Source organism: Rana temporaria, chromosome 12 (assembly GCF_905171775.1).
Source record: "Rana temporaria chromosome 12, aRanTem1.1, whole genome shotgun sequence".
In the NCBI taxonomy this organism is placed as follows: domain Eukaryota; kingdom Metazoa; phylum Chordata; class Amphibia; order Anura; family Ranidae; genus Rana; species Rana temporaria.
In genome coordinates this window covers 127,766,904-127,790,822 of record NC_053500.1, presented here as the reverse complement: position 1 = coordinate 127,790,822, position 23,919 = coordinate 127,766,904, and the positions used below count along the sequence as shown (strand labels likewise).

Here is a 23,919-nt window from a genome sequence, read left to right as displayed (position 1 = left end):
TGAGATTTCGCCTGGGAACGAAGGGGGTTTATGTGCCCAGTAAGCAAGTGGTTAAAGTGAAACAATAAAAGTGAAATATTCCTTTCAATTTTGTACCTGGGGGGTGTCTATAATATGCCTGTAAAGTAGCACATGTTTCCCGTGTTTATAACAGTCCCTGCACAAAATGTAATTTCTAATAGGAAAAAAAGCCACTTAAAACTACTCGCGGCTATAATGAATTGTCGGTCCCAGCAATACAGATTGTACCTGTAATAAATAAATAAATCATGGTGTGTTGTGCTTCACTCCTACATTCACTTATCTCTACCACAACACAAGGTGACCTTGGAAGCACTTAGGGGTGCAGAAGTTGTCAGGTCAGTAATTAGAATCTCTATGTTCACTAATTGCCATACTATTGGATAAAAACAATATAGCTCAAACATAAAAAAAATAAAGGTTTCCAGTGCCTTTTATCTATTTTCCTATGAATCACAAGCGCGACATGGGTCTACAGCAGAGGTCTCCGAACTGCGGCCCTTTGCTTGCTCTTATCCGGCCCTTGGAGCACTGTTCCTCTCACCGATACAAGACACTATTCCTTCCACTGACACCATGGAGATTATGGGGTACTATTCCTCCGTCTATCACCAACAACTGTGCATTACCATTCCTCCCACCGACACCAACGATGGGTTACCGTTTCTCCCAACGATGGGTTACCGTTTCTCCCACCGACACCAACGATGGGTTACCGTTCCTCCCACCGACACCAACGATGGGTTACCGTTCCTCCCACTGACACCAACGATGGGTTACCATTCCTCCCACTGACACCAACGATGGGTTACCATTCCTCCCAACTGACACCAACGATGGGTTACCATTCCTCCCAACTGACACCAACGATGGGTTACCATTCCTCCCAACTGACACCAACGATGGGTTACCATTCCTCCCAACTGACACCAACGATGGGTTACCATTCCTCCCAACTGACACCAACGATGGGTTACCGTTCCTCCCAGTGACACCAACGATGGGTTAACGTTCCTCCCACTGACACCAACGATGGGTTACCATTCCTCCCACTGACACCAACGATGGGTTACCGTTCCTCCCACTGACACCAACGATGGGTTACCGTTCCTCCCACTGACACCAACGATGGGTTACCATTTCCACTACCAATGATTAGGCATTATTCCTCCCACTGACACCAACGTCCAGCCCCCCTAAAGTCTGTAGGACAGTAAACCAGCCCTTTGTTTAGAAATGTTGGCGACCCCTGGTCTAAAGCACATTTCTACGAAGCAAAAGGCAGAGCCGAGTATGTAAAGAACAAATATGTCAGCCCCCTTGCTCACATGCAATTACTAATACAAAGAATAAGGATTTTAAAACATTAATACATACCGATCAGAGTATTTTCATCAAGCAGGTGTATTTTATTAGAGACACTGAAAAAGGGATATACATTCCCTTTAATGCACTTTAAAGAATGAGATATATTATATGATTCCTTTAAAAGGAGACGGATATAAATGTGATTGGCAATATTTGACAAGGGAAATGATAGAAGGCCGGAGCCTGGGGCTCAGCGCTTCATTATCCCCCCCGCTTAATGTAGGTGCGTCAGCTACTGAAAAGGGATACTTCAATAATGAATGGGAGATGAGTATATAGAATAGACAGAGAAAATTGCTGCATTCCACAGCGATGAGCTCAGCAGCCGCATTGTAATCCTGAGAGGAGGAGGAGGACAGGAGCAGCTAGCAACCTTCTCACTCTACAGGCGGATCAGACACAAAACTCAAGAAATATTTGCTTTTAACTTTGAATGTTTGTGGTAACCATAAGTGCTGCTTCTAAGACGGCCATGACAACCACAGTTATGTGGATTAAATGGAGGGCCGCTCACATGTGAGGGGTCCATCCAAACATTTCTTGGTAGGAATGTGCTTAATAAAGCATTAAAACTCAACACCTCGGGGCGCATTTATAAAAAAATATATAAATAAATGTGAAACTGCATATACATTTAGGGGTAGATTCATAAAGAAATTACGCTGGCGTATCTATTGATACACCGCGTAACTTCTAGGGTGCTCCGGCGTATCTTTTTTCTGTATTCAGAAAACAAGATACGCCGGAATTTGGCTAAGAACCCAACTGGCGTAAGTCTCTTACGCGGTCGTATCTTAGCTGCATATTTACGCTGGCCGCTAGGTGGCGCTTCCGTCGATTTACGCGAGGAATATGCAAATTAGGTAGATACGCTGATTCAGAAACGTACGTCCGTCCGGCGCATTTTTTAACGTCGGCTTTTTCCGGCGTAAAAACAGGTTTATAACATCATAAAGATCATCTACATCTAGCTGATCTCCGTTATATTCCACATTCCTTTAGGATCAGAGAACCCTTTCTTTAAAGTGCAGTTATCAACACAAAGGAAAAAAATACTTTTGTGGGCAAAGTTTCGGGAATCTATTTACCTAAAGGCAAAAACGACATCTCACTTTTGGTCACATGAAAGCTATGAATAAGATCTGGAGGAAGAAGAAAATTCCGGTTGTCTGCCAAATTTGGCATCTTGTGTGTGGGGGGGGGGATCTGGTTTTGACTGTATTTGTACCTGCTGACTTTAAATTTTTTGGTGGGGGGGCTGGAGCTTCGCTTTTAGAAGTAGCGCAATTTCAAAGCCCCTAGTCAGTGTGATTTTGATGTGCCATTTCATTGTGGCTTGTGACTTCATTTAACAGAAATCAATGCAAGTCTCAACGAAATCATCAAAAAGTAGCGCAGGAACTCTTTTTGCAACAATTCGAACGGTTCCACTGCTGGCAATGGGGTGCGACTTCTCATGCGATTTTGAAATGACAAATCGCACTGGTGTGAACTAGGGCTTAATCAGGAGTAACGTTTCTGAGTATTTTGGCTTTGAAATAATAGAATTTATATTATCCAATTTATATTGTCACAAATGTGAAAAACTCACTTGGATGAACACCTCCTCTGCACTTTAATGTTATAGAAATGTAAAATACCCGCCATTTACAATGGCTCCCAAAAAGCACTGTCCTCTACCAACTCCATTTTTAGGAGGGAAATGAGTTGGACTGTCGCATGCATTACATATCACTAAGTTTCAACCAGCCTGCAAAGAGCAATTAGACACATGGGACTCAATACACAAGGAAGGTTTTATGGAATAGAAGACAATAGAGGTCTCCCAGGGGGACGCTTATTGTGACAAACTACAGAACTGTAAATCACAGGCCAAAATTCCCCACTGAGAGATAAAGACTCTCTGAACATAAAAAAAAATTTAAGAACTGGCATGACCTAAGAGACCTCTTATGTTAATCAAGATAAATGAGTGACATTAACCCATACTGCAGACATGGAGACTATAGACATTCAGACCTTATTCTATAATGTATACATTAAAGTGGTTGTAAACCCGAAAAAAAATAATAAAATATATGTAGCGCCTGGCTACTTTCATAGCCGGTGCTGCTGTAAATTTAGAGGGTGGTCAGAGAGTTGGTTGCCTCTGACCGTGTTTATTTGGCCAAATTTAGGGCCTCTGTTCCAGCTTTGGCTGCACTGTGTGTGTACGCTGTCGTTGCCTGGGGAGTTGGTCCCACCCCAGACCGACAGGTGGCAGCAGTAGAGTCAGGGTAGTGTGGATATTTCTCCTTGGCAGCCAATCAGGAGGGTTTATCGCCTCGCTGTGCATGCTGGGAGGGGTATTTAGGGGGCAGAAGCCATTGGTTGGGCTCGTCTTTGCCGCCCTCCGCCTGGGCAGTCATCCCACCACCCCCGTGTGTGGCCCTCCTGGCCGGGGTGTGTGTTTCACCATTACTGGCTCCGGGACCACGTTGGTCCGGAGAAAATATTCTGCCTTGTGGACTCAGTGAGTAGACAGTCTGCGGTTGCAGAGTTGTCCTGTGCTGTCCGTCCCGAGGGAGGAAGCCGACCGATGAAGAACCTGTCTGAGGGAATACCGAGCACGAGGCCTATTGCTTCATCGAAGGGCACATCGTTTCTGAGAGGCTGGACAATGGTCGCCTTTCAGTTCTGAATTGAAACAAGCTGTTCAAGGGAGATCCGGGTGCTTAATCCAGTGTTGGGAAGGATTTTGGACCAAGAATATCTCCACCTTTGGGAAGGTCTGTGGCAGAGACTTTGCTAAAGTTCCGAGTGACACTCTGGCTGCTAGACTGGTGAGAGCGGCCTACCAGATGCACTATACCCACTCTGGCTAAAGTGGCGACAAAAGTTGTCGTTGGAAGCAGGACTGTTTCCGAAACCCAGTTGTACGCTTGAATCCATTACCTACCACCTCTTCTATCTTCTCACCTACTACTACTTTTACCATTTTTGCCCCATTGGGCAATAAAGCACAGAAAAATATATCTACAGTGTGGACATTGACTTTCTTACAGCTCTTATCCAGTACCCTAGACGGCAGAGAATTAGAGGTAACATGCCACCCAAATCAAACCAGCAGCTCCTTTGGGGGTAGTGTTACACACTATATATATATATATATATAAAAGAACTGTAAGACAAATGCATAATGAAATAATGAGCTGGTACGCATTGCAAGCTAGCACATTATGAAGTATTTACCTTAGATCAAGGCTGTTGCAGCGACCCCACATAACGCTGTGAACGGCAACAGGTCTCCCGGAGTTATTTCCAGGTTCGCGGGCTCTGGCGCTATGATTGGCCAGAGCCACGAGAACGTCACTCGCGATAACCTGTCATGGCACGGCCGCTGAAGAAACGGCACGAGCGAGCAGTTTCTTCAGTCGACGCAAGCATATATGGCAAATATCTCCTAAAACATGCAGGTTAAGGAGATATTTACAGTACCTACAGGGAAGCCTCATTATAGGCTTACCTGTGGGTACAAGTGGTGTAACTAGGTTTACAACCACTTTAAAGCAGTAGTAAACACCGCTTGATCACTAGTACCTACAGGTAAGCTTACAATAAATATCACCTGTAGGTACAAGGAATCTCTTAAATGTGCACCTTTAGAAAATATTCACTAATTCTGTAGCCAGCAATGTCAGGAGTGCATGCACACTGGGCTCTGAAAGGGACGGCATGCTGGGTATGCCAACCCTTCTGAGCACCATGCCACAATCGTGGCTCCCGCCTGCATGTGCAGATGTGACGTCATTTCGGCTCAGCCATTTAAGCAGCTGGAGCCTTCTCAAGCTTCACCATCAGCAAGGACCAATAAAGAAGTTCAAGAGATAGGAGTATGACCTGAGGAAGGAGGCCATGCCTCCAAAACGGGGTTGTCATGGCAACTGTGTGATGTCCTCACTTTCTTCCCCCCCCTGTATCCTGCTCGTGTGTCCTCGAAGAGCAGCGCTGGCTGGACCGGACGAAAGTGCATTAGGATCTGCACGTCGAGCATGGTGGTGGATAGCCTCGGGTGACAACACTTCAGTACAGTACAGTGAGTGAATAAGTAGCAACTCTTGGACAGGAAGTATGTTACTGGCAAAAGAAAAAAAGCCTGTAAAAGAAACATATGCAGCCAACACATTTAAGGACTTGGTAAACTGCAATATATATGTATACACCAGGGAACAACCAATATAACAAACTGACCCCTAGCATTGAATAGACCCATCTTCAATGTGTGTGTGTCATGCTGTAACCACATTTTTCAAGCATGCCGTTACAGGTTAGTGCACATGATCAACAAACCAGGGAACACAACAGCTTTCAAGACTGACAGATAACAGGAACCAAAGTGGACACAAACACGGCAATAAAATCTCACAGAAAATCAAGCACAGCTCTTACGCCAGTCTCAGAAGACCGCAGCTATATTTACCTTCCTCTTCTTCCACATTCTGCTTCCTCTTTTTTCGAGATTTGGAATTCTTCTTAGACTTTAGCTCCTCGGCTTCCTGAATCCGCTGGTGAACTGCAAGAAGAAGTCAGCAGCTTAGCACCAGAACCACGACCATCAGAAGCAGAAAACTTTGATACGACAATCCTTACCCAACAACTGGATTGTATAAAAGTAAAAACTTCTAGAACAGCCATTTTCCACCAGGGTTCCTCAAGATGTTCCTCAAGGAGGTTTCTAGGGGTTCTTTGAGTTGTGGCTGATTGACCTCCCATCTGGTGGACCTGCATAGTCTGGGGTTCAATCAATGCCACTTCACAGATCAGAATCATTACACCAATGATCTACTTACAAGTGGCCACCAGTGGAAGAGGCAATTTTTTTACATTGACCCCCAAATTAAAGCGGGAGTTCACCCATAAAATTTTTTTTACCCTTAGATTGATGCTCATTTTGTCTAGGGGAATCGGCTAGTTGTTTTAAAATCTAAGCTGTACTTAGCGTTTTAGAGAGCGATCTTCTCCGCCGCTTCCGGGTATGGTCTTCGGGACTGGGCGTTCCTATTTTGATTGACAGTCTTCCGACAGGCTTCAGACGGTCGCATCCATTGCGTCACGAGTAGCCGAAAGAAGCCGAACGTCGGTGCGGCTCTATACTGCGCATCGACGTTCTGCTACTTACTGAAAATCGTGACGCGATGGATGCGACCGTCGGAAGCCTGTCGGAAGACTGTCAATCAAAATAGGAACGCCCAGTCCCGCAGCCCATACCCGGAAGCGGCCGAGAAGATAAAATTTTATTTCCGGGTGAACCTCCACTTTAAGTCAGTTTCTCTGGGGTAAAAAAATAAATAAAGTCGAAAAAGGCTGTTCTAGAAAGTATTGGTTTCTATAATCCATCCGACTCTCTATATAAAAAAAGATTTATTGGTTACACAAACTAGTTTGTAAGGAAATCAAAGCATATTTTAAATTTCAAGCTCTTCAATCCTATCCTTTAAAGCTGTCAGAAATGCCTCCTGATAACCATAACAAAATGGGGAAGAGGGGGGTTAATTAACTGTACAACTTTTATTTACAGAACATTATCAGTTTCCTCCTTTCTGTCCGTCTGCATCCGATTCCCCATAGGGGAGAGCGAAGGAGAGACAGGGCGGTCTCTGCACTGTGTGCGGGGACCACCCTCTCTGCCGACATCTCAGCGGGGATCCCCGCTGAGCCGACGGACACACACGGAGCGGACACAAAAACGGTCCGCTCCGTGTGAAAGAGGCCTAATAGTTGGGCGGCCTACTCAGAGTGTTTTTGTCCGGGGGCTGCTGCCCTTGGGATGCAGCATGTGTACTGGAGTTGCTGTTTGGGCCTCAGCAGATGCCAGGCTGAGGGCCTGGAGAAGATTGGCTTAAGAGATTTTTGCTGGAGGGTAGGGATGAGCTCCGGTGTGTTTGCACACTCCACGTGCAGAGCCCGCCAGAAAGTCGGCACGGCTAATCACAGGCACATTTCCCGATCTCTGCAGCCGAGCATCGGGACAATGTCTCCCTGCCTGTGATTAGCGCAGGGCAGTGCCGTGCCAAATTCTTGGCGGGCTCTGCACATGGAGCGTGCAACCACACCGAAGCTCTTCCCTACTGGAGGGCATCATCTTGGAGTATCATCTGGAGAAGGTAATTTTGTCTGTCACTGTAGAGCAGGGATTTTCAATTAGCGGACCTCTAACTGTTGCAGAACTACAAGTCCCATGAGGCACAGCAAGACTGACAGCTACAAGCATGACACCCAGAGGCAGAGGCATGATGGGACTTGTAGTTTGGCAACAGCTGGAGGTACACTAATTGCATATCCCTGCTGTAGAGTGTCATATGGAGACTGGGTGGCAGATAGCTCCTAGGACATTGAGAATAAGACCTGGTTTTGGGACTCTCTACCTGCTGTTAGAGGCAAGCGAGTGCCATGGGTTGCTGTATGGTCTAGGTCTGCTCTCAGAGAGACCTAGGGCAACTGGCCATTCTCTTTGATCGCCCTGATGTTAACCCCTTCCAAGCCAGTTAACCCCTTCCCAGCCAATGTCATTAGTACAGTGACAACGCATATTATTAGCACTGATCACTGTATTAGCATCACTGGTCCCCAAAAAGTGTCAAAAATGGCAGTTCGACATTATATTGTAGTCCCGCTATGAGTCACTGATCGCCGCAATTAATAATAAAAAACGAAAATGAAAAAAAAAAAAATGTAATATCCCATAGTTTCTGGACACTATAACTTTTGTGCAAACCAATCAATATACGCTTATTGGGATTTTTTTTACCAAAAATTTGCAGCAGAATACATATTGGCCTAAATTGCGAAAGAAAACTTTTTTTGGATGCATTTTATAGCCTAAAAAGCAATTTTTTTTCTCAATATGGTCTGTCCTTTTGTGTTTATAGCACAAAAAATAAAAACCGCACAGGTGATCAAATACCACCAAAAGAAACTATTAGTGGGGGAAAAAAGGACGTAAATGTAATTAATTTAGGTACAGCATTGCATGACCGCACAATTGTCAGTTAAGGCTGTAATCGATCGCAAAAAATGGCCTGGTCAGGAAGGTGGGGGGGGGCTTCCAGAGGTCAAGTGGTTAAACAAAATTCACATGGCGCCAAGTGGGGCATTTTGGATGGAAAACATGGCGCCAATTGGGGCATTTTGGATGGAAAACATGGTGCCAATTGGGGCATTTTTCTCCAACTCTAACAAAGTTTTGTCATTCTTACCTGCCCGGTAGAGCTCGGCATCATTCTTCCAACTGCAGACTGAAATGGATTATAGGTCAGATCTAAACATCATGCACTGGGAACATGACAGACATATTCTCAGAGTCATCCCCACTGACAGCACACAATGTTAGATCACACAAATGCAGATCTTCCAGCAAGTAAATACTCCAGTGTCTAGTACATGCACAAGCAGGTTAAGACACAAATAATCCAATTACACCAAAATGTTAAGTTCACTTCACACGAGTCATGCTCAAGAGTATACATGATGTACCAATAGTTTGAAGAGGTTCAAAAATACATTTTCTACTCCGGATTGTTTTTTATAGTAATGCACAAAAGGGCTCTTGCCCAAACAAGTAGGGAAGATCAATATCCTATCCCAGTGTGGTCTACATCCACTTGAACTAGATCTGCCCATAGAACTACAATGGTATTCAGAGCACCCCAATATTTGAACGGACAAGGCCAAAAAAATGGTTCTTTCAAAGAGATGACATTTGAGGTTGTGCCTCGGATATCGGAGAAGCCACGATTTAAAGAAGACTTTCCACTCCCCATTCCGATAATTACCCACCAGCACACATAAACGTTACTTAGCAAACATGTACACAATCTGATGGTTACCCGTAAGATCTCACAGTTTACCTATGAAGGTAATACTGACATAGCCTTGGTAGACACCGGCTACGTCACCAGTGCCTCAGAAAAGGCAGACGCATAAGGCTATAGAAGAGTAAGGCATGAAAAGTTCAACATACATCTCTGCTTTTTTATATTTTGGAGCGTAAAATCCTTTATGGGAAGCAAAGGCTCTTTGACACACATGGATGCCCTAATAGTTTAAGATGGTGAGCCTTTGAAAAATAGAGATTTATGGCAATGAATAATTTAAAAGTCAAACGTAGGAAACAAAAAAGAAGGGAGAAGACGGAGGGGATAAAGGGAGAAGACGGAGGGGATAAAGAAGGGAGGGGAGAAGACGGAGGGGATAAAGAAGGGAGGGGAGAAGACGGAGGGGATAAAGAAGGGAGGGAAAAAAAAAGGGAGGGGAGAAGACGGAGGGGAGAAGACGGAGGGGAGAAGACGGAGGGGAGAAGACGGAGGGGATAAAGAAGGGAGGGGATAAAGAAGGGAGGGGAGAAGACGGAGGGGATAAAGAAGGGAGGGGAGAAGACGGAGGGGATAAAGAAGGGAGGGGAGAAGACGGAGGGGATAAAGAAGACGGAGGGGAGAAGACGGAGGGGAGAAGACGGAGGGGAGAAGACGGAGGGGAGAAGACGGAGGGGAGAAGACGGAGGGGAGAAGACGGAGGGGAGAAGACGGAGGGGAGAAGACGGAGGGGAGAAGACGGAGGGGAGAAGACGGAGGGGAGAAGACGGAGGGGAGAAGACGGAGGGGAGAAGACGGAGGGGAGAAGACGGAGGGGAGAAGACGGAGGGGAGAAGACGGAGGGGAGAAGACGGAGGGGAGAAGACGGAGGGGAGAAGACGGAGGGGAGAAGACGGAGGGGAGAAGACGGAGGGGAGAAGACGGAGGGGATAAAGAAGGGAGGGGAGAAGGGAGGGGATAAAGAAGGGAGATGAGAAGACGGAGGGGATAAAGAAGGGAGATGAGAAGACGGAGGGGATAAAGAAGGGAGATGAGAAGACGGAGGGGATAAAGAAGGGAGATGAGAAGACGGAGGGGATAAAGAAGGGAGATGAGAAGACGGAGGGGATAAAGAAGGGAGATGAGAAGACGGAGGGGATAAAGAAGGGGGATGAGAAGACGGAGGGGATGAGAAGACGGAGGGGATGAGAAGACGGAGGGGATGAGAAGACGGAGGGGATGAGAAGACGGAGGGGATGAGAAGACGGAGGGGATGAGAAGACGGAGGGGATGAGAAGACGGAGGGGATGAGAAGACGGGGGGAGGAGGAGAAAAAGAAGAAGAAAAAGGAGGGAGAAGGAGAAGGAGGGAGAAGAAGGAGGGAGGAGGAGAAAAAGAAGAAGAAAGAAGGAGAAGGAGGGAGAAGAAGGAAGGAGAAGAAGGAAGAAGGAAGGAGAAGAAGGAGAAAAAGGAGGGAGAAGGAGAAAAAGGAGGGAGAAGGAGAAAAAGGAGGGAGAAGGAGAAAAAGGAGAACCTGCACTGGCCACAATCTGGCCCCCCTAGTCTATAGGACAGTAAACTGGCCCTTCGTTTGAAACATTTGGGGACCACTACTCTAGAGGTAACTTATTTCACTTGTGGTCTTTAATAATAAAAAAAAAAAAAAAAGTTATTTTCCTGGTGTTCCAACTTAAATTTTGACTAGCGTGTACCTTTAAACTCTCAGCTGGAGAGATGAATGAGGTGTAAAAATACACAGTGAGTCATCCATGGGCCAGTCACCGGTTTCGGACCTCCAGAAATGTTCCTCCTCCCGTATGCTACTCCACATTCACACCGCTGTATAATTACAGTACACATAAATAGCAAGAGACTTTTTTTTTAGTTCATTTTGATCTCGGAGCGAGGACAGCACCCGCTTTATAAGGGAGGATGTGATGCCCTCTGATTACAGAGTGCCAGCAAATTATACAGTCTGCTGCCTACTTACAGGGCACCGGCAGGGTTTAATTGCACCTAGTGGTGTTTACTGGCGGTAGTAAGATTTGGTAGTAAATTGTTTTAAGTCATCTAGAAGAGATTTTCAGTAAATAATTCTGGTAGACATATATACAAGCTATACCCAAAATTTTTTTTTAAAAAACATTAAGCCCCAATTTCACACATAAGCGTGAACATTTTCAAGTGATTTTGTAGTTTTTTTTGCTTGTATGTCATACACTGCGCAGGTATTTTCTGGCATGAGCATTTTTGCCAAAGGAAAGCTAGTTACTAGGAGGAAGAGAGCAAGAAATTCTGCATAATATGTGCATTGTTAGACATTTTTCAGGCACTCCCTCTTAAAAAAGATGTACAGCCAAAGCTTGTTTGGCTGTATGCCTCCTATGGATCACAGGAGTACAGTTCATTCTACATTCCTGTGACCCGGTTTCAGCAGACAGCGGGCTGGAGTCCGCTGACGTCACAGAGCCAGTCCATGATCGGACAAGATCGAGTCAATGGAGTCCGTTCACATACCTGGACTGGCACCTCGCTAAGAGGCTGAGACGGATGTTGAGAGCCTAAGCCAGCCACTCCAATGAGCAAGGCTGGAAGGGCAGAGCAGAGAGCCTGTGACAGTCACCAACTCTCTGCTCACGGAGCACTGAGAAGCGAGCGATCAGCAGTGTTTGATCGCTCAATGTTAGAGCCAGCTGGGGACTGGTGCTGCATCCACCCAAGTATAATTCTCAATTTTTTTTTAATCCCATACATCTCTTTGAAGGCTTTAGGGGGCAAAAGTGCATAACTCTGCCCCAAAGCAGCACATGTAATTTTTTTGAGTGAGAAGCTTCGAGATGAAAAATAAAATAAAAAAAGACAGAACAAACTAAAAAAATAAAGCACCACCTTTGCCTTTCAATCAACATCTGCTCTGTCTGACCCCCCCCCCCCCAAAAAAAAGTGACAGTTTCTATTCTCTAACCCATGGCCACAGACTTCTGTATTTGATCAGGCTTTCCCAGAATCCTCTCTCTTGTACTTGGCTGACTTCCTCTCTCAGCACCGTGCTTAGAGCCCGGGGTCCCAATAAATGCCGACTGTTGCACGATATAATGGAATTCCCATCATTCTCCAAACTTTGTGAAGGGCCACAAATAATTCTCATTTACCTTTTTGTTGTAAACTTTCTTATGGCCCCTTGGTACCAATTGAGCATTGTTTAAATGCCACGACCTACCCATTGTTGCTGACCATGTCCATCCCTTTATGACTACAGTGTACCCATCTTCTGACGGCTCCTTCCAGCAGGATAATGCACCATGTCACAAAGCGCCAATCATCTCACCACTGGATAATGAGGTCACTGTATGTGCAATGGCCTCCAGTCATCAGATCTCATCCAATAGAGCACATTTGGGATGTGGTGGAATGGAGAGTAACATCATGGATGTGCAGACAACAAATCTAGACCAACTGTGTGATGTCATCATGTCAATATGGACCAATATCTCTAAGAAATGTTTCCAACATCTTGTTGAATCTATGCCACAAAGAATTAAGGCAGCTCTGAAGGCAAAAGGAGGTCCAACCCAGTACTAGCAAGGTGTACCTAATAAAGTGAATAGTGAGTGTATATGATCTAGCTACCAAGTCTTCCTTCAAGCACGTAATTCCGCAACAGATACACTTGCAGGTTTGACTATGGGGAGTGAAGTGGGAAACCCTGCAGGAGCTAGCTCTCGGAAACAAAAAATAAAAAATATCCCAGGAAAATCCATTACAGCTGACAGATTGTTAGGCAAAAAACCCTGGGGCAGGCGGCCTTATAGGAAGTTTAAAAAGGACAAGACAATTCCCAATTGGTCGAAAGAACAAAAACTCTGCCTGTTAAAAAAAAAAAAATAAGAACTCTTGATGATATGGGAAAAAATCTGCACCATAAAGATGAGATTTATGGGAATCCTATGAACATAAAATAGGAAGTTTAACTGTTAGGATGTATACCATGTGTCCATCAGGGCAATTTTATGAAACACATTTACCCAGAATAAGTCTAGACTGTATATAATAGGACCCAGATGATAAGTAGAACACAGCACAAAGCACATACACAGTCAATCGCAAAAGAAAATAATCTTAACAGTCAAATTTGTGCCAGTCCACTGATATTTTAGCCAATGGTGGACACCGATGGGCTAAATGATCAAGTTTCCTATATCACATCATTGAAGTTTAGCAGTTGGCTCTATGCAACAGTACAACAGAGGTTTCCCTTATCCTTTTGAAACAGGAGTTTTCATAGGCGTGCACAAGGGGTGTGTATGGGCACACCCTAATCCTGGTGTTGGCAACCCGTCAATGGTGGGCAGGTCACAGGTAAACCGCAATCCTTCCTTGCCAGTCCTCAGAACCTGGACAGGAGAGGCGGAGGGGGTGGAATTTAGTGGACCCGATCTGTATTTTCCTCCTGGAGCAGCTGAAAGTAGGCTTCTTCTCCTCTCCATTTTGTCAACATTCAGCTGCCACAGGAGGAAAATATAGGGAATTGGTGCCACTATATGCCACCCCTCCTTTCCCTGTTCCTCGTCCTTCTGTTGCCCAGGTCCCCCATGTGCTCCCTTGCTCCCCCTTTCTCCCATTGTTTCAGGATGGAGAGTGGGGAAGAGGCCGGTAAATATGTCAAACGCTTATGTGTTGGAGCTTTGGGGTGCACACCCTAATGCAATAGGCTGCGCACATCTATGGGAGTTTTACTCCTCCAGCAATATCTTTAATGAGTGAAAAAATATAACTGGTGATCCAGCAAGTGTAGAATAATTGCAACTATGTTTTGCTGTGGAGTTTACTGCTAAGGAAATAGAATTTGCAGACCCATGTTTGGGAATGGGGGGGGGGGGCCATTTACACTAGCAGAGCCCTGTGAAATGCCTGCATTATGTATGCATTTTTAAAAAGGACACCTGATCAACACATGGGAACGTCACTTGAAAGACCCATGGGTCAATTTGAACAGCACAAAAGATTAAACTGACCTTATGAGCAGCTCAGAACATCTGGAAATAGCTTGGAAAAAGGGTATACAGGTGTCCGGGTTATTAAACCCGTTACAAAGATGGACATTCATAAAAAGTTTTAGAAACTACCCAAAACTTGAAAATTCTGGTTGCTTTGTGAAACTGGTTATTACATATCCATAATTTTGACAAGTAAAATACAAACAGGTCAACACTTACTGTTCTGATCACTTGCTTCCTCCAGGTGACGGTAGATGTAGCCTTCCAAGTAGGACTGGAACTTTGAAGATGGAGAAAAGAAGCTCAGACTGATGGCAATAAGCTCCCATCCCAGGGACAAACTCTTGTATGTCATGTTGTTGGTGGTTTGTCTCACCAGCTGCATGTACAGCTCATCCCGCAATCCCTGCAAGGTCCAACACTTGGTGACCAATACTAGAGCCACCTCATTTCTGTCTGTCCGGGCCTGGCGGTCACCCATGTATATCTGCACCAGCTTAAACACCTCACAAGCCTCTTTCTTGATAACCCGATTGCTGGTGATTAACATGGGCTTCTTGATAGAGCCTCCATTCCAAGATAGCATGTTGGAAATTGAGATTCTCCTCCGGAAGATGCCCTGCGTGTGCATATTAAGGTTCTTCGAGGCCCAGTCCACCATGCTGGTTTGAGAAAGTGGTTTTCTCAAAGTGGTGTAAGGGAGTTGATAACTGGGGCCAAATGTCGCCGTTCTGCGATTTTCACAGCTTGGATTGGTCTCCAGGGTGCCACTCTGCATTAAGAAAAACAGAAGTCACATTTGTTTATAGCTTTACAAGAGAAGCATATAGACACTTTAATATGTACTTTTTGATATTTACAAAGTTTATTATTTTTCTTTTCTGGCTGAGAAAAATCAACCAGTCTGAAAAAGCATGTAAAAGGGCAAAGTGTGTATTTTGTTTTCTGGCCCTTGGACTCAAATCTGAAGTGAATCCTAAAAAGCTCAACACCAGCCAAAAAACGTTTTAGGTTTGGATAGAGTAGAGAAGAGAAAGAGCGGAATTTACTGGAGCAGCTGTTTAAGTTAACCAATCATCTTCTCTCTTTCATTTTCAAAGTGTAACTGAACAAGTTGAAAATGGAAGCCGATTGGTTTCCATGTGCAACTGCTTCAAATTCTGCTTGCTCCAGTTTTAATAAAATCCCAAACAGAATTCCTATGAATGTTTTAATGTGGTCTGTGTTTACGTTGTGGACATTTCCACCAACTTCCTGTCTTGGATATATTGATTCAAGGAATAAAGGGTGACACCAAATCAAGAAGACATAAGGCAATATCAATGGACTGGAATATCGGAGATGGAGAAAAGAAGCTCACTCTTTTCTTTTAAGAAAAGGGTTGTCGTGGTTTTCGGTCTCCATCAGACAGTCCCAACAGGAAGTGAGGTCAGGCCTTCCTCCATTAAGACAAAGTTGGCCAACAATCGTTATAGGAAGTGCTAACTATTTCTCATGTTACACAAAATATTTTCAAACAGTTGTCTGGAATTACCTTTAATTTAAGACAGGCATTATAATAAGCCCCAGACAAATGGATTTGTTTTTTCAATTGGAAAAGGAGAGTAAGTGCTAGATCCTCTTTCAGGCTTAGGTCAGCCATACACTGTTCGAATCTCAACGGGTTCAGCAGGAACCGGCCAAGATTCAAACCGTTTACGGACAGGCTAAATGTACCAAGTTGATCGATCAACTTGGGTACAACCAGCCTGCCGTATTCTCTTGCGATTATCACTAGCGGCTGCTATAGCCACTAGCGATAATCACTGTCTTCTCCCGCCTCCCGGGCCACCTCCCCTGCCAGAAGAAGACAATTGCCGATGTCCACACTGTGTTAATGGAGGAATCAGGCAAATTTCCATGGTTGTAGGAATGAAATTTGCACCCTGCATGGCCAGCTTTACTGCTGTTTGTGTGCCCATTGGGTAGGTGTCTTGCCACTGCCTGTCTTAGTAACCACCATCTTTAGGATAGTGAGGGGAAATCATCCCAAATAGGACACCGAAAGCAGTAAAAACATAACGAGAGATTCTAACTCTTCCCCACCCTATCCAAATCATTACATAAAAAAATTTGGCTAGAGTTGCAATTGAAAGAGTCACCACACCTAAAGTAGGCTGTTTTCTTACAGAACAAGTTTAGACGGTCACAGAAGTGTGCACACGTTCCTCAGCCTACACACCAGAGGATGGAAACCACATACTTGCTGTGCCCAGGACTGTGGTCACTGCTGTATTTTTAAAGGGAATATAAATCAAGCTGTGGTTGGAGAGGTGGTTCCAGGTGGACTTTCAAATCTAAAATAACTAGTAATATTTTTAGTCCAGTTCTGAAGAGAAATAAGCAAGGCCGAGCTGAAAATGGGGCATACAAGGTGTACCTGTAGAGCTAGAACATAGCTCCCAACTGTCCCTGATTTCAAGGTAATATCCCGATTTGGAACAAAGTCCCCCTGCTCTCCTCATTTGTCCCTAATTATGGTCTGATCTATAGAATTGTATATAAAATGTACTATTTATCTTAAAAGTGTTAAACCTTTCATCCAATTTTTAAATTGCTGAATTTGTAATTTTCAAAAGCCAATATAAGGGGAATAGTAGTGGGTAAAAAAGCACTTGTGAGCAAGTTCTTAAGCTTGCGGATAGCTTGCTTAAGCCCCGTACACAGGGGGCGAATGGCTAAAAAAAAATGTTTTATCCATTTGAGATAAAAAAAAAAAAAGGTTACAAAACATTGGTATAATAGGAAAAAAAATAGCATTGCACATCTCTTTCAGGGGAACATCATCTGTGCACCAAAAACAGTACAAGACCATGCGGCTGTCTACGACAGTGATGGCGAACCTTGGCACCTCAGATGTTTTGGAACTATATTTTCCATGATGCTCAGCTACATTGCAGAGTGCTTGATCATCATGGGAAATGTAGTTCCAAAACATCTGGGGTGCCAAGGTTCGCCATTGCTGGTCTACGAGGACAAAGCCACTTGGTGCAGTGTAGGTAAATACACAGGTGCAAAACAGAACCTTAAAAAAAAGGAAAAAAACTCTTGGGAAAAGAAGGTTCTAAAAAAAGTTTCTAAAAGTCGGTCAAATCAACTTTTGTTTTTGACAGCAGTAAAAAAGATTTGAAGGTGCGGATTGTAAAAATGTTCTTTAATGAACAAATTTCTACGTGTATGGGGTTTTCATTTGGGGAAACTCCATTCATTCCAAAATCAAACGTTAAAAGCAAACAAAATCTTTCGTGAATGTTCAACTTTTCCCAAGAATTTGTGTTTGAAAAACTCTAGCCATCTATGGCCAGCTTAAAAGGAGAAGTACAGCCAAAGCTTGTTTGGCTGTACTTCTCCTGTGGATCACAAGAGTGCCATTCGTTTTGCACTCGTTTTGACCCGTTTTCAGCTGAAAGTCCATACTTCTCTTTTAAAGTGATACTAAAGGTTTGAATTTAAAAAAAATAAAAACAACAAACAAGTCATACTTACCTCTGCTGTGCAGCTCATTTTGCACAGAGTGGCCCCGAAGCACGTCTCCTGTGGTCCCTCGGCAGCAGTCTCGGCACCTCCCTGCATCAGATAACCCCCCCTGCAAATCGCTTTCCCAAGGGGGTTACCTTGCGGGCACCCTCCCGAGTCCAGCATTTGCGTCCATAGACACAAATGCCGGACTCGGCCCCACCCCCCGGCGCCTACATCATTGCATTTGATTGACAGCAGTGCGAGGCAATGGCTGTGCTGCTATCAATCCATCCCACGAAGAGCCGAGAAGACCAGGCCGAAATCCAGCGCGTTTTCGACACAGGACTTTCGAGGGCTCAGGTAAGTAAACCGGGGATCTGTAATTATCGGATGTTTTTACATCTTAATGCATAGAATGCATTAAGGTGAAAAAACAGGAAGGTTTACAACCCCTTTAAGGAAGATAATCATCCCGAACACAAACATCAACAGCATGGTTGAACAAGTTGACCAATTATATGGTCCAAAATATCAACAGCATAAGTGAACAAAGTGACCAATTACATGGTCCAAATTATGTTGGGTGAGGGAACCACACAAGATTAACAGCTCAAAGTCCTAAATCTGTATTAGGGACCCAAAAAAACAAGGTCAAAATGATCTTGACGTGCAAGGCCGAGGGATGCAATAAAAAAAAAAAAAAAAAAAACAACAGCTTAGGATCTTTTCCAAAAAGGAAGAAGCAGCAGAATTAGAATAGAAGCAACAAAGCTAGGACAGGAAAGAAAAAGGATAAAGAAGAAAAATAAAAAAAAGGAGGAGGAATGGAATGGAAGAAAAAGGGTAAAAAAACAATCAACTAAGGGATGGGGAAAGAAGAGAAAAGCCACCAGGGGGTCAGTTCAGGTTTGGATCAGATGGTCAATAGGGAGTCATTACCATGGAGGGTGAGAGGAAAGTATCCAAGGGTGCCAAATAAGAAGGAAGTTGGCATGGGTATTGACCATTACTTTTCATTTATCGTAATTGCCTGTTATTGTAATTACCAGTTAATTTTTTTACCACTTCAAATCTTAAACAGAGTTTTCCATGACTTAGCGATTGTTTATCTGGTGTCCGAGAAAAGGTGAAGAACTAGCACTTGCTCTGTACGAAATGTAGCAAGAGCTGCATTTACATTATTATTTTTAAGTATCTGCCTGAAGTTGGGTTCTTAGCACATGTAAGCAATGGCAGCTGCCCTATTTCTATTCTGACAGGTTCCCTTTAAAAATTATCCAGAAGGAAAAGTGTTTTTTAATTGTACAGGCAGAACAGGTTCCAGCTGTCATTTTCTAGGGCAGGTTGGGATAGGAAGGGTCTGTTTGGTTGTTAAAAGCCCAGCAGACAGCCCTCTTGGCCGACACTCGCAGCTGCTGCGCGTCAAATGCTGCAATCAGAAGCCGATTATTTGAATAATGTTTATTAAGCAGGCATGCTATTCATAGTGCTCAAACGTCCGGCTTTTTTACATAAAAGATCTATAACTCGCCCTGATTGCTTTCCCAGAACTCAGACTATTGATGAATGCAGATTAACAGGAAAAGCAGCTACAGGATCCTGTAAAATGTTTTTACATCTGGAACAGAATACATTTTATTAATGTCACACAAGTGCCTGGCTGTATTTTTCATTAGTAAGGAAAACTAGGGGTAATGTTACACCAGCAGAAGTTTTAATCGACACAAGTCCGGGCTAAAAATCAATGCAAATAAGCCGATTCCAGTGCTTATAAACTATACAAGACCCTCTATTTCCCTGTAGCGAGTCGTCATCCACCACCAGCAGTTTAAAGCAAACCTATTAAGACCCGCAAGTTTGTGCTTCTGAAAATGAAGCTCTCTCAACAGAGCATTATTTGGCGCGCCTAGATTTCATTGCAAGTAACACATCCAAAAAATATTTTCACACACCAAAAAAAGAAAATGCATGTATTGACTTTAAGGCTTGCTTATATGCCCCTCTGAATAGTGATTCACCATTGATGTGTTTGACAGGTGGTAAGGAGGCGATGTCCTTTAACGTACCAGTGGCGGTGCGTCCATAAGGGGCGCATGAGTGTCGACCCCTCTCTATCACCATAAATAGATTCATGCATTGCATGAATCTATCTATGGTCGCAGGGGTGTTTTTTGGAAGCACCCGATTAGAGCCGTAGGCCCAAAAAGGTGAACAGCAGGCGCCATGCTGGGTGCTCACTGTTCACTCAGCGTTGTATTGGCAAAGCAAAGGAATTCGCTTTGCCAACACTGAACCGCGCCCCTGCAATCAGATGCTCGTGTCTGTTACCTGTCACCTGATTGGCTGAAACGACAGGCGCTGTGATTGGATCCCTGATAGAGAGGATGGAATAAGACATTGAGGACCGTGCAGGACACTGCCACTGACCCGCTGCGAGACAGGTAAATGCCGGGCAGGGGTGGAATGTACAGTAGCTGCGTTTGATTGGGGCACAGTAGCTGCGTTTGATTGGGGCACAGTAGCTGCGTTTGATTGGGGCACAGTAGCTGCGTTTGATTGGGGCACAGTAGCTGCGTTTGATTGGGGCACAGTAGCTGCGTTTGATTGGGGCACAGTAGCTGCGTTTGATTGGGGCACAGTAGCTGCGTTTGATTGGGGCACAGTAGCTGCGTTTGATTGGGGCACAGTAGCTGCGTTTGATTGGGGCACAGTAGCTGCGTTTGATTGGGGCACAGTAGCTGCGTTTGATTGGGGCACAGTAGCTGCGTTTGATTGGGGCACAGTAGCTGCGTTTGATTGGGGCACAGTAGCTGCGTTCGATTTTTGTTTTCAGTTTGTTTGCCCCCCCCCTCCAAATTTTGAGCACCAGCCGCCACGGAAACGTACACGGTTTATGTTCTCAAGTGTCTTTGAGGCATTGCCATCTTATGGACTAAACAGATAGTCAATATCGACTAGTCATCGAGCAAGACTATCGGGAAAAACGTCACCATCAGGAAAAAATATTACCTTTAGCCTTTGCTTCCTTTTTGGCAGCAAATGCTTGCAAAGAGACTGCAAGGAGCAGTCTTTTTTGATTTTTTTAAGTAAAATATTAAAGTTGCTACCATTTTTGAGAGGAACAAGAAGATGGCTGAAGAGTAAATGGACACATACCTGAGACATGGTTCTACTGGACTCTGATGACAGGAGACTTGTTTGGCTGGTGACTTTCTTCTCCAAGCAGTCCATCTTCTCGTACGTACGTTTCTGTCGTATCATTTCAGACTGTACAGTTATTTCTGCTTTACTGCTGTCTCTGACCTCTATTCCTGGTCTGTACAATGACCTACTACTGGCTGTGACATCATCCCTTGACCCTCTCCCCAAACTGTTTTTTAAGGACTCTTGAAACCGCACCTTGTTACTGTCCGGAGCAATGTTTTCTATCATGTCTGTGTCCAAACTAGCCTTGCTGCCCCTAGTAACAGCAGTCCTGCAGACAACCGACCTCATCTCTGCAATAAGTTTTTCGTTCAGCGCGTTAAGTTCACTGCTGCTGCCAACTGAACCAGGCCTTATCTGAGCATTGCCCTGTCTCCTGCCCTTTCTTTTCCTCAAACTAGGAGAAGGACCCGTTGAGTAACCAGAGTCCTGCTGGCTTACCACCGTTGGGTAGTCTTGAGGAAGGCTGTTTTGCCGATTGTGGTGGGCTTCCATGTTCTTCAGTACATTTGCTTCCAAGACCCTCCAAGAATTCTTGAAACTGTCCTTAAGGGCCAACTGACCAGGGTGATGTTTAGTTGGAATATCAAGAGAGCCAGTAGGAGAGATAGTCTTGTTCGATGACTGGTCAACATTGACCATGTGCTTTATGTACTCTCTGCCTGCTGGGCTGTATTCTGTAGCAGAGGGGTTCCGCTTGTGCTTATTCTGATGAAGGCCTGGATAGGGCAGAAGCTTTGGTGTCTGCGAGTTGCTCTGAAGGCTATTTGTTGGAGATACCGGAGGAGAAAGAGAGCGTATTGTAATACTCTCAAAGTCCATATCAGCAGGAGGCTCATCATAAATTGGAGAGTCTATAGAGGGCTCATCATAGATGGGTGGTGGAGATCCATACCGGGGAGATGAGGGCTGTAATGTACCTGTAGGCGTCCTTTGTGGAGTCTGACAAGTGGCTCCTTTACTTAAAACTAGGCAAAATCCACCATTGTCTGTTTTCTTAACTTGCATGGATTGCTTCGGATCCACAAAAGGTTTTGCAGGCAGGGAAGAAGGTGAAACCTGAGCATAGCCACTGGGCCGGCTTATGGAATTCTTTGGTATACTGTTCTGTAGCGATGAATTGGAAGATGACACGGACATCTGTCTCAGACTATTCACTTTCACCAACATAGCTGCTTTAGTTCCAGGGACAGGCTGCCACCTCTGAGAAGAATCTCTGCGAAGAAAGGAAAGAGACAATATTAGGTTATATCCAACATATAAAACTATAATTTGTTAAGCCCTACTCCAGCCACAACTAATTTAAAATGTTGGGGGAAAGGCTTAGAACCTGTAAGGTTTGTATTTCTCTTCCCAGTTAGAGACCAGGGGGCCCCATACAGCCCCCCCCCCCCAATAAACACAGTTTACTATGCTTCAGTTATGAAAAAAACACAGTGAGCGATTGGCATCAAGTAACTGGTTCATTCAGGAAAGAAATAGGCTGGCAAATATGACATTTGCTGAACCCTTTCCCCAATCTTAATCCTGAAGGATCCTATTGTGTGCTTGCAGCTTCTGGCGGGAAGGAGAGGTGGGAAGTCAGCAGCACTGTGGGGGGAAGGGGGCAAACAGGAGGGTCTGGGCAGCAGGGGGAAACATATGGTGCACAGGGAGCGCGATTGGTGTGGCGGGGGGGGGGGGGGCAGTTATTGCCCTATGGCTCTCTGCAGAGGCTGAAAGCCAGCAGAAGGGAGAGAATAAGCCAGCTTCAGCTGCTGCAGAGACGGCCATAGAGGAAATCGGTTCCATTAACTACCCGCCATGCCGATCACCCTCCCTGCCCTCTGCTGGCCCGTGCTCCGTACAGGAGGACTGGTGGTACGCCCTTAAACATGGCCCTGCTTCCTAGTACACCTTGAGGCATGGGGCCTCACATGGAAGTGCGCACAAATGTTATAAATGTGTAACAAAGACTGTTAGGATTGCAGTTTACCTTTAAGAGAACTGTCAGTGGAAATCAGCGTTTTGTATGGTTTATAATATTCTGCCTACATGCACATTATCGCGCACAGAAGAATGGACTGGAAACATCAAATTTATCAAGTGTATAGTGAAGCCAGGAAACACATTCAGATATTTCTTAATTTGTAACAGCACAGAACGAGGCCTTCACAGTCGGAGCTCTGTGTATCCGCTGTCAGATTATGACAACAATGGGATTCTTGTACTACTCCCAACTCAATTCTCACACAATCATCTGGCAGAGGCCGAGTAGGGTGGGTCCTGCCCTATTACGGACAACAGGAAATGGGAACATGATAAATTGGGCAGGTTTTAAGGGTGACAATCAGCCTTTTGTGATGAAACTTTTTTTCTTCCAATCTCAGGGACAGAGGAAAATAGAAGAGGGGGTAGGAAGCATGCAGGTTAAAATGCAATCAAGGAGTGTGTTAATTGTATCCTAGATAGGATAATAGCCAGAGCAATAGGACATAACAGAAACAAGGGGATGAATAAGTACTATGAGCAGAGAACGTGTACAAAGACACCAGGCCGATAAAAAGGGCACCATCTATACTCTCCTCACGCCAGACCATTTATTCTCAGCCGAGCCCTAAAAAAGTACATGAGGACACGTTGGTCATTAGTTTTATTGCATTCTTAAAGGCCAATTGCACACATACATTTACTGATACAGAACGATCCCAAGTTAAATGTTCCATAAAGACCTTGTAGAAACCCAAGTAATCAAGTGTAAAAAACAGGATGCACATCAGAGTCCCCCCTTACATCAGGGTCCCCATCAGAGTTCCCCCTTACATTTGGGTAGGTCAGCAGGAGTTGTCCTACCTAGAACAGAGGTGAATATTCAGTGTCTGAGACAGCAGGCACACAACAGGAAAGTCAAAGACTATGAACATGATACAAGAGATGGTCAGATGGTCAAAGAATGTGGACATAATAGAGGTGGTCAGAGATTGGGGGAGACGATGCAAGAGGTGGTCAGAGACTGTGGACAT

General features: G+C 44.7%; 1 protein-coding gene across 3 annotated transcripts in view; it reads right to left on the bottom strand.

The window, feature by feature from the left end:
* The window catches only part of LOC120918815 (rho GTPase-activating protein 39-like), a 144,793-nt gene that overhangs the window by 16,359 nt on the left and 104,515 nt on the right, over positions 1-23,919 (bottom strand). For 2 of the 3 annotated variants that reach the window (XM_040330630.1, XM_040330632.1), the window contains 3 exons: positions 20,870-22,133; positions 14,435-14,987; positions 5,849-5,941 (listed from right to left, as the gene is read on the bottom strand). In XM_040330630.1, the coding sequence (XP_040186564.1) occupies positions 5,849-5,941; positions 14,435-14,987; positions 20,870-22,133 (1,910 nt within the window). The remainder of the gene's footprint in view (positions 1-5,848; positions 5,942-14,434; positions 14,988-20,869; positions 22,134-23,919) is intronic. The other variant, XM_040330631.1, reaches the window with a different exon arrangement.